At 36.1% G+C, this 14,683-nt stretch overlaps 2 protein-coding genes and 2 pseudogenes across 2 annotated transcripts; 3 read left to right on the forward strand and 1 right to left on the reverse strand.

Annotated features, from left to right (window-relative positions):
• Positions 1–580: 580 nt before the first annotated feature.
• On the forward strand, positions 581–3,104 carry LOC131791464 (uncharacterized). Its single transcript, XM_059108818.2, has 4 exons — positions 581–1,628; positions 1,996–2,055; positions 2,216–2,305; positions 2,436–3,104. The coding sequence occupies exons 1-4, from the start codon at positions 612–614 to the stop codon at positions 2,487–2,489; spliced, it is 1,221 nt and encodes a 406-aa protein (XP_058964801.2). The 5' UTR covers positions 581–611; the 3' UTR covers positions 2,490–3,104.
• A 954-nt stretch (positions 3,105–4,058) lies between these two features.
• On the forward strand, positions 4,059–5,317 carry LOC131791375 (uncharacterized; annotated as a pseudogene).
• A 3,330-nt stretch (positions 5,318–8,647) lies between these two features.
• Positions 8,648–9,608, forward strand: LOC136283300 (neuromedin-U receptor 2-like; annotated as a pseudogene).
• A 3,559-nt stretch (positions 9,609–13,167) lies between these two features.
• Positions 13,168–14,400, reverse strand: LOC131791374 (uncharacterized). The gene is made up of 2 exons (XM_066171877.1): positions 14,119–14,400; positions 13,168–13,227 (listed from the first exon to the last, which is right to left on the reverse strand). The coding sequence occupies exons 1-2, from the start codon at positions 14,398–14,400 to the stop codon at positions 13,168–13,170; spliced, it is 342 nt and encodes a 113-aa protein (XP_066027974.1).
• Positions 14,401–14,683: the final 283 nt, after the last annotated feature.

Below are 14,683 nucleotides of genomic sequence, written 5' to 3' on the forward strand. Positions count from 1 at the left end.
ATATAAGTTATTTATGAATCACTGAAAAGAGCTAAATAGAACTGAAGCATTTTGAGAAATACATGACGCTTTCAATAATTAAAGGAAATTAAGTCACTGAAACACAATTAACATCAAAGACAAACCGCTACCAGCCGCAGTTAGAAAGTTCTTTTTTTATTTACTTTAGATTTGAGATACTGAAAAACTTGACAGGATCTCTTTAAATGTGAAAGAGTTTTAGAAAAACAAAAACAAAGAAAAGAAGCAAACTACAACTACATCAACATGAACTAAAACTGTACCTTTACAAACACTTGAATAATATCTGGCTCTAGGTTTTATAAAGTAATTTTCTCTTCTTTGTTTCTATCCTACTTTATTCGCGGGCCCCCTGGGGGAAAGTTTACTTTTTCAACAATTATTTTCTTGTTTTTTCGATTTTTAACTTTATTTTGACCGGGAGTATAGGTACAGAGAAACAGTGGGAGTTAAAAGAAAAGCAATAAGTATTTATATCAAGGTGGGAGTAATTACGTTCAGGGTTCGGCTTTTTATTAGTTTCGTTCATCCTTAAAGGAAGACTTTTAAATCACGAGATTTGAGGTTTCATTCAGCAAAGAAAACAGAAAATGCCATCTTTAATTCAAATACAGCCAACAAACGATCAAACTTCTAGAGAAGATTCGTCAAACCTGGAACACAAAGATATTGACGAACGGCTCCTCATAACAATTGGTGAAATATACAGCCCCGTACTAAAAGGGATGAGATGGTTTGGTTTCTACTTTCGAGATGCATCCCTAAGACATTTGTCCAGTGCGCGTGTAGCAGGGACTGGCAGGAAAAGGAACATTTTTACATTGCTCTATTGTGGTGTAGTACTCGCTGGTCATTGGTTTAATTTTGTGATGGCCTTTACTGACATCTTCTTTGGAAAAAGTCCTTTCGTCTTCATGATGTTTTGTGTATGGTGTCTTTTAATTGCACTCAATGGCTTGGTTTGCCTTTATGTGCTATGTGTATCTTTAACAGACACAGGCTACTCTCGATTTAAAAATTTTATTCTTGACCTGAGTGCTTTAAACATCAGAGCAGATTTAGAAAAATTGATGAAAAAATCAAGAAAAGGAATGGCTGCATTTTGGATCTGGTTCTTTATATCTGGAGGCGGTATCTTCTTTGTCAATTTTTATCTAAACCTGAAACTAGCAGCTCACAAGCCTTGGAATGCTTGGTCGGGCTTGAATATCTTTTCTGTATTTTTTCTTTTTATTGGAACTGCTCAGTGGATCTTACCAATTCTGTTTCATCATATCACATGCGAAATACTTAAGGCATTGTTTGATGATTTGCATAAGAGGATGTCTTCCCGTGTATCTGCCGTCCCGACGGGTTTTGAGGCATTCAAGATGGAGCACCATAAGCTATGTGGAGTAGTCGCATCTGCTGACAAAGTGCTTTCACCTCTACTTCTTGAAATGGTTGGTCTGTACATCCCATTGCTGATTCTCAATTTATACGAGATAATCAACTCACCAAGTGGTGCAGAAAAATATGAATTTCTGGCGTCCAATATCTTCTGGCTACTAGTTTCAATTTCTTTCTTATCAATGATAATGTTAACTGGCTCCAGCATTTCTGAAAAGGTAAGGTATAGGATGTTACCAAGGGTAAGCATAATTTTCACTACTCAGTACAGAGCCTGTTAAATTTCTACAGATGGAAACTGTTCAGTTGGTCTTTCATTTGCATAAATCTTAAAGCGTCGGGTCGCAACCTTCAATATTAACATTTTGAACTGTCCTTGCCAAACTATCTGGGGCTGTAGAGCATACCCTTAAGATCAGGCATTGGAAGTGTTTGCACCTATCTACAGATTAAATCCTAAACAGGCGCATTGTAAGTCTCTCCATAAGACCTCTAAACTCAGGTTCCAAGATAATAGTATTCTTGTCTCAGTATTGTATTCTTAGTTTTATTCTTGTCTCAGAGATATAATGGTTTCCTTTACAGATCAACAGCTTCAAAGGGATTTTGCAAACTTTCCCCGTTTCAAAGGAGGACGAAGGGAAGGTAAGTTCCGTGTTGGGATACATTCTTGCAATAAATATGTTAATAATTTGTCTCTTGTTTTCAATCCCTGCCTTTACAACACCTTCTAAATGTTTTTTTTTTACTTATTGTACTGAAGTCTCTTTTTAAAACAAATAGTAATGTTTTCTTTTCTTTTAAGTTACTGTTGTTTGTATTGGATCTTCAAGATGAGCCAAAAGGTCTGTCTCTTGGAGGTTTTGTTATCATCAACAAATCACTCTCCTTAACGGTAGGAACATCTCGCATTTGTTTGCATGTCGCCCATATTGAACTAAGAAAAATGCAACGTAACTCGCAAAATTTAATTTGTGCGCGTTTCACACATTAAAGCATCCAGTAAGGTGTATGTATCTTTTCAGATTGTCGGATTAATCATCTCCTACTTCACGGTGCTGTTATCGTTGCCAAGATGATTGTCAGGATTGAATATTTTGCTCTTCAGATAGGGATGGGAGCAGAATCCAACAAAGAGACTCCTACGCTTGCATCAAAAGAGACAGTAACACGTTGTTTTATAGATGAAAATTGTTATTTCAATTTGCCCTTCAGGAAAATAAAACACGAGAAAACGTTTCAAGAAAAAACAAATAAAATAAGGTAAACGAAATAATTACAGTGAACCCATCCACTTGGATTTGAATGGAGGCTCCTGGTTGATTATCTTTTCACTGCTTCGTCCAGATGCCTATAACACGTATTGCTATTAAGCTTGAAAACTTCACGAACTAAAGTCAAAGTGTTTGTGGCTCGTATAATTTTTTTGCCATAAAGCAACAATACGATATAACTGTAAAATGAATTTATATCGAACTCTAATCACGGCATGGATTTTTGACCGAGATCCAAATCACACTCTTAAGATAATTTATACCGCTGTTGAGGGGATTAAACTTATGTTGGTTTTCCCGTCTCGCATATGAATATTTAGGGTTTAAAAAGGATAAAAAAGTGGAAAAAATGACTTTGGTTTCACAATTAAGTGAACAAATTATTAAACAAGAAAATTGAATAAAAAAACCTGCACGAGTGTACGTAATTTCACGTAATGTCCCACACGAGCTGCATATTGTATTTCGATTTGTGAATTTTTAATTTAATAAATCTTGCTCGATTAGTCGATTGCGGACTGATAGATTAGTTTAAATTGAGTCCAGTATGAGTGAATAGGAGAATTTATAAGGCATACAGCGCTCTAATGGAAACACTTCAGGTAGCTACTGTATGATAGAGTTGTAGCGTAAGACCATGCGATGCGTTCATCTCGTCTCAAGATCCTGATCTGAACTCCTTCTTCGATCAGAATTGCTGCAACCAGAGAATGTCGATCTTAACAAGTTTATACTCCGTATTTAAAGAAAGAAGAAACGACTTACCTTAATGCAGAGGGAGAGTAGCTAATATTCAGTAATAATTTTGAGATTTTGTTCTTTATTATGATTATATTATCAGTCAAAATTCAGCCAGTATAAGTGCAAACTAATGCAATGCATATGGCATATATCTTGCCAAAGACAGAGAGGATTACCTTTGTCGACTGCTGAACCTGGTCCAAAGTTAACATAAGAAAAAAAATCAGGAATTTAATGAAGGAAACACAGTATGTTTCCATGAGACCAATCAGATTTGGAAGTTCAACATTTAGAAACTTCTCAGGCTACTCAATTGAATCTTATGGTGCTTTCTTCAAGTCATGTAATCATAATACACATTTGACACTCAAATTTTTAATTCTATATTGAAATTTGAAATGTAATTGATTTTTCTTAATTAAATAAGAATGCGTGATCAAACAGCCCATGGTTGAAAGGTAAATATCATGACACCCCGGAGAATTATTTCCTGTTTAAACACAATAGCGAGTTTCTTGGCTTTATAAGTTTTAACAGAGCTAAAGGCAAAACACATGAAACAAACTATCATTAACAATGCCGGCATTGTTTTGAAACTTTTAATTTCCTCATATTTGGGTTACTTTTATGATGATGAAGCCTGGTAGAGTGACACCTACGCGCGCAAATAACATGATTTCCACATCCGAGCTGCTAAATTCAATGAACAAGGTTTCAGAACGGCCAGTTCATCGGGCGAGTCAGGAAACGTAAACGAAAACCTGCTCAAAGCAATTGATAAAATATAAAGCTAGTGAGGTTGTCTGGAGCATATTATGGCGATACTACTCTTAAATCTTTGACAAGTTACTCTGGTCACTTCTTTATAAAGGAATGTTTTTCACTCTTGCACTGTGGTCTTGCAGCTACTGGTCTTCTGTATAATTTTCTTTCAGCTTCCCAGGAATGTTTCCTAGAACTGATGCACTGAGTGAGATAATTTCCCAGAACCAAATAATATATTTATTAAATCAATATTGTGCGCTCGGTGCCTTCTCGATGCACTGAGTGAGATAATTCTCCTGGCTGTGTCGCCCTTGAAAACTACAAGAAATTCTCGATTTAAGAGATTCGTTCGCAGCATGATCAAGAACATCGAAAGTAATGCCATTTTAAAAAAGATGAGAAGTAAGTCACGAAAAGCATAATTGTATTTTTTGCTGTAATGGTCGGTGTCAATGTAAGCGCTTTGATAAAATATTTGAAATTGGATTTTAATCCTGCCTGTTTCAAACCTTAATTTTTAATGAATCGTCTGTCTTTGCGCTAATTTCCTTTCTTTTCCTTTCTCTTTCTAATAATCGGTGTTGGTGCGTAGTTGCTTCCAATTCTTTTTTTCTGTAATACCTGTCTCATAATAGTGGACCTTTTCGATGACTTGGGCAAGCCAGTGTCACAACAGTCATTGGTGTAACAATATTGCGTGACACTGTCACGACCTCGTGGTCCGCTGACGACATCTGTTTTCTTATATTAAATATATCTTGTTGGTCCGACATCTTGGTTTTGTATGTGTTCTCCTCTACATTGCCCGTTCTGGCTTGTTACAATTGGGTTATGCAAAAATGGAAATAATTTCTTTCCAGATAGAGTATCACAAATTGTGCGAAGTGGTGGAACTGGCCGATGAGATGTTTTCGCCGTTTATCTTTGGAATTATGTCTTTGTAAATCCCTTGGATCTGCTTCAATTCGTGCTTGGTTGTTAATCTACTTCAGGAAAATGCAGAGAACAAAATCCTGATTATAGGAAATCATCTTTTTCGGCTTACTGTTGTAGCTTGTTTCGTGACAATCTTCCTGCTAATCGACGACAACGGCGACAGCGACAACGGCAAGGACATAACGATATAACGATGACGATGCATACGACGACGACAACGACGACGGCGACGGCGATGACGGACTTCTAGGGGGGTGGTGACGGTTTTGGTGACATTCACTCTGACATTGATAATGATTATTTCATAGTTATAATAGAAATACTGATGGACCTCACTATTATCTTTTCAGTTCCATGGTTTCATCTGCTTATCTGAGTACTCTATAAAATTCAATGAAATGCAAAATATGGGCTTACATTGGACCCCTGCCCAGAGGGAACAGAAATGTTTTATTCTGAGTGTTTTTTTTAAGTATGTGTTATGTCATCTTATGACTGTTCGTTCTTAGGGGATTTCTGATAAATAATCACTCCTCTACCGTGGTAAAGTTTCCAGAGGATTTAAACCAACTCGGATCTATAATACTCGTTCGCTACATATGTCTTCCTTCCCACATCATAAGCTCACATCCTTTTTTTATTGTTTAACTTTATCTGTCATTAACTCCATGCATTGAAATCTATGAAGACACTACAATTTACCTCTTCAAAGTTCCTTTTTTCTTTTTCTGATGTAAATGAGAGGCTGGTGACAGTGAGAAGGCAAAACAGCTTGGCTCCATGGCTACATCAAAGAAACTCCACTTTTCTTTCATGAACCGAAACCAAATCGGGTAAATATGAGAAATGGGTTGTTAGCTCAAATAAGGTTGACCAAATGAATAAAGGAAACCAAATAGAATAATGACTGGTGATTTCCTCAGTACAATAAGCATGGGAAGTAAGCATATGCACCTCATAAACAAACGCATTGTTGACTATAATTTGAATCAGTACATTTTCAGTTATACAAGAACATTAGCCGGCGTTGAAAAACTTGTGGGATAATCTGCAAACATATTCTTAAATTCAAGAGAGCTACTGATGGGGCTAAGAAGACATATCAACCTGAGCTTCGGTACTCTATAAAATGAAATATAAGAAAGTTAACTTGCCGAAGTCTTTAAGAATATGACTTTTTTTTTCTTCCGCATCGCTTTTATTTCATTTTATGGGGTGAGGAAACTTTAGGAAAGGTGTTTAAATTCCGTGTCTAGCCGTAGGATGTAATTGTCTCTGGTATGGAAATTCGAAATTAGTAAGTCAAAGGTTGACTAATGGCTTTTGTCCTTTGGGTATTTTCCGTCGGCTAAAGATAATGAGTTATCTCTGACGTTTAGAGGCACTTGCGCAACTCTCGTCAACATTCGAAATGTGTCTGTGAAAGGGTTACTTCACTAAGTGCACATACATCAGTGCAAAATACTAGTCGCATTACAGAGCTGTATTCTTTTGATGTCTAAATTTTTTGTTCCATCAGACCATTTAAAATTTTTTTTGCAAATGACTAATCATGAGATAGAGGCGAATAGGAAAATAAAAAATTGTTAGACTTTGGCTGGTTTTCATGTTCTTAATATGACCCTTATCGGCTGTAAGTGACAATAAAATTTTAACCGTTAAAGCATTTTGGAGCTGCAACGGAAAGTGGAGATCAACAAGTTAGAATGAATGGAAAAAAATTCTGGCTGTGTTTGAGATCGCCACTAAAAGGTACTGACAAAAAGAAAGAGCTCCAGGAAACTAAAAATTACCATAAAATTAAAAGCTATTATCAATCGTGTTGTAATCTCAGTGAAATATGTTTAAAAAATCTGGGTCCGTGATCCTAAGCAGCAACATTTTTCTTGCCACGTGAGTTGCCTTAAGTTTTATTTGGATATCAAACCAAGTATGTGGGATGTTTGAAGCAGACCTTGATGGTCGAAGGTAAAATGTGCAAACGTGTTACTTCTCATCCGAACATAATATATAGTGTCCTAAAATGCTTTCAGCGTTTGTATGTTTCATGTGCCAAGTGCTTGGCACTCGCGCAAAAAGGAATGCAGGAACGCAACATCCATATGAAATTTTGCCTTATAATTCTCTTTTAATCACTAGATAAAATGTTCACCTATCTCTTCGGCAGAATAGAATAGAATTTTGCATCACCCCTAGGGTCTTTTAATCTTACTTTTACAGTTCTTTTTACCATGTTATAACTGATAAACGTATATGCTATAGGGTGATACATTGCACGTCGGTGGTTCACTATAAAGAACCTTGACATGGGCCATGTAATGATAACGTGCTAACTTCTTTGATTTACTTTTCAGTGGTATCAGACAAGTCGTTCATCTTGCGAATAAAGAAATTCACGAAACGAATCACTGATTATAACTGCGCTTCCACAATAAATTTATTCGACTGTGCTTTCCAGCTGACGAGATCAGTATTGAAAAATAAATTATTTAGAGCTGAAGTAGAACTGATCGTCTCTCACATCAATCGTTCTTTTTAATGTAGCGGTTATCTTCAACAGTGACTTTAAAATTCAGGAGAAATACGAAAGCTCTTTATTCATTTGAGGAATAAAATGTCAAAGGCTTCATCACAGCTGGTCAAACAACACTGTTTGAGTCGATTGATGTTCGTTTTATTCTACACATCTTCAACAGTGATTTCAATACTTATGAGAAATACGAAAGCCTTTTCGTCAGTATAAATGCGCTTCTACAGTAAATTAGTTCTTTCGAGTGTGACTTCCAGCTGGCGAGATAATTGAAGAATAAACAATTTAGAGCTGAAGTAGAGCTGATCGTCTCTTACATCAACTGATTCTCTTTGAATACTAATGAGAAATACGAAAGCCCTCTATTCATTTGAGGAATAAGATGTTAAAGTCTTCATAACAGCTGGCCAAACAACACTGTTTGAGTCGATTGATTTTCGTTTTATTCTACACATATCATGTATTCGAGTCTCTGAAAGTCTCAAAAATCTTTGAAGAACTAAACTATGTATTACCTGGCATCTCCTACGTTGTAAACGCATTAAATTTTAATTACTTTTTCTTGGCATTCCACTCCACTCAATCAGGTTGCCGTTACGAACCTCTCAAGGAGCCAAACTTTAACGAATTGTACGATTCATGGGACGAAAGCGAGTATTCTCCCGCTCGCAGTTCGTTAATCAGTGATACTACCTCAAGTTACACCCACAATTTTAGTTTCATCCTCTTTTGCATGATATAAACTTTTCATTTCTTTGTACCCAAGTGAGTGCACAGCATGAGCATTCGCAATGACTGGTGGGCGGATTGGCGCAAAGAACATACATAAAAGTTGGAGACAGACTTCCTATATATATAATTTGCTCTTGCTTTATATTATATGTTTATCTTTGGTCGACGCCTAAAGATGTTTATTTAAGACAGCATGTGATCATGTACCTTCTTTTTACCTCGACAGCCTTAAATAAAAGAGCAACTTGAATGGAGGAACATGCACACAGAGAACTTTATTACCAAAGTTGTCCACTCTTCGTTGGTGCTGACAGCTTTTCTGGGCAATCTTTTGGTTTGTCTTACCATCCTGAAAAACAGGATTTTAAGGACACCAGTCAATTATCTTCTAATGAATCTCGCCATAAGTGATTTGATGATCGTGATATCCTTCACTCCTAGACATATACTAGAAGGGCTAGAAGGATCATCATCCTCGAGGTTTGCAAGGAACCCTCTTATGTAAAACAGTAACTTCTGACACATTCACTTGGGTTGGAGCGGTGTCTTCAGCGACAACGTTGGTAGTATTGCCCTTCGAGCGATACGCTGCCATAACCTTCCCTCTTGGAACACGATCAAAGCTAAGCTGCAGAAAACTAAAGATTTTAGTTGGCCTCGGCTGGTTTTTTTCCGTTATCTTCAACATCCCACTGTTTTACGTTAGAAGCCTCAACCAACAGCGTGGAATTTGCGAAAGCCATTGGCCAAATGTGACATTGGCAAAAAGTTATAATATCGCTTGGTTAGTTTTGATTGGAATAACACCGTTCTGCTTTATGGCAATTTTCTACGTGAAGGTTATACTGCATTTAAGACGAGGGATATTACCGAGGCAACATGGATCATTGGCCACAATGAGATCGAGACAGAAAGTCACCAAAATGCTTTTGACAATAACAATAATCTACGGAATTTGCTGGATTCCAAACCTGATTCTTTATGTTGTGTGGTACTATACATTAGAAGCAGAAATTATGTATACGATAAACGAGGTTCTTCTTGTTCTAATATTAATAAATTCGTGTGCAAACCCCTTTGTTTATGCCGCACAGAGTCGAGTATTTCGAAGAAGCATGAAAGATATTTTATGCCCATGCAAGAATTGGTCAATAAATCGAGTGAATATTTCCTTGCCTTAAACGCGGTCACTTGAGAGAAATTGGAGTTTCAAAACTTAGGAAGTTAGTTTTGGAGAAATTTTAAGTTGAGTCTCGTAGGTAATTTATTACTTCGATCGTCGTATACTACACTTGGTGGTTTGTTACCAAACGCGTAAAAATATATAATTTAAAATTAAGGACTGGAGAACGAAGAAAACAATTTAAACACTCAGACATTAACTGTATTATACCCATTGTTTATTCAATTCTTTATTAATTTTCTCACTTCACATACGCTGATTCATTAATGTATATCTGCTTAAATGTGTTGACTATGGATACGTACAGGTAAAATTAGTTGTTATTTGGACTCCGGTTAACTGTATTAGTGGTCACCAGTTGGAGGAAAGTCCTTCTGCGCAAAAGTCGATAAAAGAAGCGTAAAGAGGTCCTTGAACATACACTAATGAAACAAAAACAATTAAGAAAGTCAACAGTTTCTCAACTGCATCAATTTTAAAGCTAGTTCCTTTCAAACCTCTTGAAATTTCTTAAGATTTTCGCCGGAAAATAGTATCAGTTTAGTCCATCATGAGATAGTGAGTTAGACCCGATAAATCAGAGATAATTAGAGTGCATATGCAAAGATATATCCATAAGTTGGTCAGAATTGCTGCCACCGGAGAATGTCGATATTCACAAGGTTCTACTCCTTATGTAATGAAATAGAAACTACTGACCGTGCTGCAAAGAGAGAGTATCTAATATCTAGTGATACTTTTGGAATTTTGTTTTTCGCTATGATTATCCTATCAGTCAAAATTCAACCAGTACTAGTGCAAACCAATGCCATGCATATGCTTTATATCTTGCCAAAAACAGAGAGGATTAGATCTTTTGACTACTGAACCTGATCCCAAGTTAGCATAGGAAAAAAATCAGAGGAATTTAACAAAGGAAACACGGTATGCTTCCATGAGGCCAATCAGATTTGGAAGTTCTACATCTGGAAACTTCTCAGGCTACTCAATTGAATCTTATGGTGCTTTCTTCAAGTCGTGTAATCATAATTCACATTTGACCTTTGACTTTTCAATTCAATTTAAATTTGAAATTTTATTGATTTTTCTTAATTAAAAATTCGTTTGCGTGATCAAACCACCTATGACACAAAATGTCGGACACCCCGGAGAATTATTTCCTGTTTGAATATGAATAGCGAGTTCCTGCTTTATAAGTTATAACAGAGCTAAAGGCAAAACACACAAGAAAAGCGCTATCATTAGCAACGCATTGTTTTGAAACCTTTCTTCGTCTTTGGGTTACTTTTTTGATAATGGTCTCTGGTAGAGTGACACCTACGCGCGCAGATAACATGATTTCAACTTCCGGGCTGCTAAATACGATGAACAAGGTTTCAAAAACGGCCGAGACGGAACAGAAATGTTTTATTCTGAGGTTTTTTTTTAAGCACATGTTATGTCATTTTATGACCGAGGTAAGGTTTCCAGAGGACTAAAACCAACTCGGATCTACGAAACTCGTTCGCTGTGTCTTCGTCCCCACATCATAAGCTCGCATCCATTTCTTATTATTAAACTTTATCTTTTATTAACATATTACATTGAAATTTATGAGGACACTTCTACAATTCTCTCTTCAAAATTCCTTTTTTGAGAGGCTGGTGACAGCGGGACGGCAAAATAGCTTGGGTACAAGGCTACCTCAAAGAAACTCCATTTTCCTTTCATGAACCGAAACCAAATCCGACAGTTATAAGAAATAGGTTCATAGCTCAAATAAGTTAGACGAAGTCAAAAATGGAAATCAAATTGAATAATGGCTGGTGATTTTCTCAGTACAATATGCATGGGAAGTGAGCATATGCACCTCATAAAAAAATGTATGGCGACCATGATTTAAATATACTTTCATTTCTGCAAGAATTGATAAATGCACAAGTTACTGTTTTTGCAACGCGTACTATCAATAAGAAGAGAAAAGGAAACTTTTAGGTGTGATGTCTGTTGTTATAACACTTTCCTAATTGTAATCGTGGAAACGGTCGTGTCACACGGCTTTTGAAATAATTTGAAAAGTGCTGTTTGATATTTAAGTTATTTTTTGTTTTGCGAGAGATCGGCATTAAAAAAGTGCGTCCTTGAAATTCAAACTTTTCCATTCAGTACACGATTCAATGTTTGTGCTTTGAGCAAAAAATGTTCTTGCTTCCTGAACTCTTCTAGCTTGTGTTCGAGGTAGGGGAAGTCAAGAGCCATAATTTTAAAGGTTCTATAAATTCTTAAAGATTCACGCACAAGTATGTCAACGAAATGCATCCAAAATTAACTGAGTATTGACAAAAATTTATGGGCATGGTGGAAAAAAGAACTTTAGGATGGCTGATTATCAAAAACAAAACAAAAAGCCTCCGTTTACTTTGATGTGCAAATATCGAATAGCTGCCACGTCTAGCTCCATATGGCACCGGAATCGATGACTTTTGTAGAGATTGTTCCTGCATTTCCTTAATGCTGTTTTATTTGATTTAATTGTAAATAGACGGTCTATTTCAATGGTATTAATTTATCTTGTCTTTAATGTAATACCTTTGAAAACGCACCATTTTATTTCTTTGGTAAAAGGGAATTTAAGTTTCGATTCCGACTCTATTGAGCAAAATTAGACTGATTTTACCGAATCTGATTTGGTTTCTAAGAGAAGGAGTGTTAACTTGTGAAATTTACTCACTGGATTATGGCTAGGTCTGAATTTGTCGTCAAGTGGCTCATAATTACCCATTTTATTCAAGCAGTTTCTCAGTTCTTCTCAGCAAGCAACAAATGTAAGTTTAGATCACATTTATTTTAAAGTTATACAGTTACTGGCGCTTTAGTCAGTTTCGTCACTCTCTTCTGTATAGATAATTTGACAATTTGGTTAGTTTTCATCGTAGTACCTTGTTTTATTGTTTTGTTTTGTACAACATGAATCTATCTCAGCTTTAATCGTTTTCTTCCACTTTGGTTCCATACAGTATTATCATTACGATTTGTTTCTTTCCTTGTCTTACTTTCCTCCATAATTTTCTTTCCTATTTATTTTCGTCTCAAGCAAACAAAAAAAGAAAGTGTATATCATTTTTATGTTCGATTCTCGCATTTGGAAGCTATAGATACCAAGCGAACGAAGAGAATGATGAAAAAAAGAGAACATATGACACTTGGTCTCATTATGATGAGTATCCTTAACACTCTGAGAGCTCTTCCACTTGTTGGGTTTTTCCTTTATTTTAACTTGGCAGAGTTAGTAACACCGCGATGTAAGAGATGATCACACCTACACGCTGTTAAAACTAAGAAAAAAGAAAAAAAAAAAGGAAAGAAAAAAGAAAAAGGGAAGGTAAAAAGAATTAGTTAATGGATTTAAACATTTTCACAAATGAATCATTCCGAAGTATCATGATATGAGGATCCTGATCTTTTTATAAGAACAGTTTCTCGGTTCTTTTAATCGTTTTCTTCTACATTTGTTCCTTACAGTATTATTGTTAGAACTTGTTTCTTTCCTTGTCTGTCTCACTTTCCTCCATAATTTTCTTTCCTATTTTCTTCGTTCGTTTGTTTTTCCCTTAATTTCAACTTGGCAGGGTTAGTAACACGGCAATGTATGAGATGATCACACCTACAAGCTGTACCAAAGTTACGAAAAATAAAAGAAAATAAAAGCAAAAGAAACAGAAAAAGGATAGTGGATAATAAAAATTTCCACAAACAAATCATTCCGAAGGGTGAAAATATCATGATATGAGAATCCTGATCTTGTTATAGGAGTTTATCTGTATTATAGATGATAGACTAAGCTCATGATTCCTGGAAACTTTATTTTACAAGCGTTTTTATTATTTATGGAATCTTTCTTGCGTGGTATTTAGGGGAAGTTGCCATTTTTTTAACTTATCGAGAGTGTAAGAGACTTTGTTGTAACTGCCAGTCCCCATGAACACGCCGATAGAGTCTCCACGAAGGTGCATCGGGAAGTGCAACAGCTAATAGTCATTTGAGATAAAAAAAAAAAAAAAAAACCAGAGACAGTCATTTGCTTAAGTTGTTATAGATTGCTCTCATCTTTAAAAGTTCTCTTCAAGATCCCGTTATAATTACGAATGTGAAGCCGACGGACTGGACGCTTTTCTTTCAACAGAATTGCAGCTTCTGACTTCTCTGCAACAATGCCGTCTCACCATTTAAGTTTTATCTGGCATCGTGCTATTTTTCGGCGATTCCATGGCTGAATTTCTGACATCCTTCTTACAAGAGTATAGTCCCATTCACATGCTGTAGAAAGATACCAATTAACACACCTCATACTATTCGTTGGGTTCCGAGACGTTGGTAATTTGCAAAGTGTCGCTAATTTGCAAAGTGTCTACACTGAGATACGAAAAGGTACTTTTGACAAAAGTGCCTCTTTTCTAGACCCTTCGATCTCCATAGAGAGATTAAAAAGACTACGCCCTCTGTTCAACTTGCACAAAAACATTGAAAAATAGTGAGCTGAAATTAGCAGTTACTGTATCAAACCTTACCTTTTGATTGACTCGTACTTCACAAACCATGATGCACCAATATAAAACGCTAATCACAAATGTAATTTCTTCTTTACTTAAAAAATGCGATCTAAACCCCTGATGAAAATTAATGCACAGCAAAGGAATATCTAATGCAACTGCTGTCAAAAGGATTGGGGAAAAGACTCTGTCTGCTAGAAAGACTGTTTCACAAAGTCGTAACTGTTCCTTCCTCAAAGTTACAATACTAAACCCATTTTGGCATTCTGCTAAAGTTTTCGTTTCAAAAATCGCAAACATTTTGACCAAAATCTCACATGAAGCATAAAACAACAGGAATGATAAAACCCACGAAAAGCTATTAAAGACTCAAGAAGCATAATGCATTATGCCATGTGTAAGTAAACCGTTCCAGGGACAAAAACGGGCCACTGCACTGCGTGAATATAGGTCTACAAATGCAAGGCAAATAGTATTGCAGACACAAAAGACAACTGTAAAAACCAGTAAAAAAACTAATCTAGACTTTTTGAATACTCTTAAGCTAGATGATTGCTTGAGAAAGTTATTAACAAAGTTCCCA

The sequence above is a fragment of the Pocillopora verrucosa genome, chromosome 9 (assembly GCF_036669915.1).
Source record: "Pocillopora verrucosa isolate sample1 chromosome 9, ASM3666991v2, whole genome shotgun sequence".
NCBI classification, from domain to species: domain Eukaryota; kingdom Metazoa; phylum Cnidaria; class Anthozoa; order Scleractinia; family Pocilloporidae; genus Pocillopora; species Pocillopora verrucosa.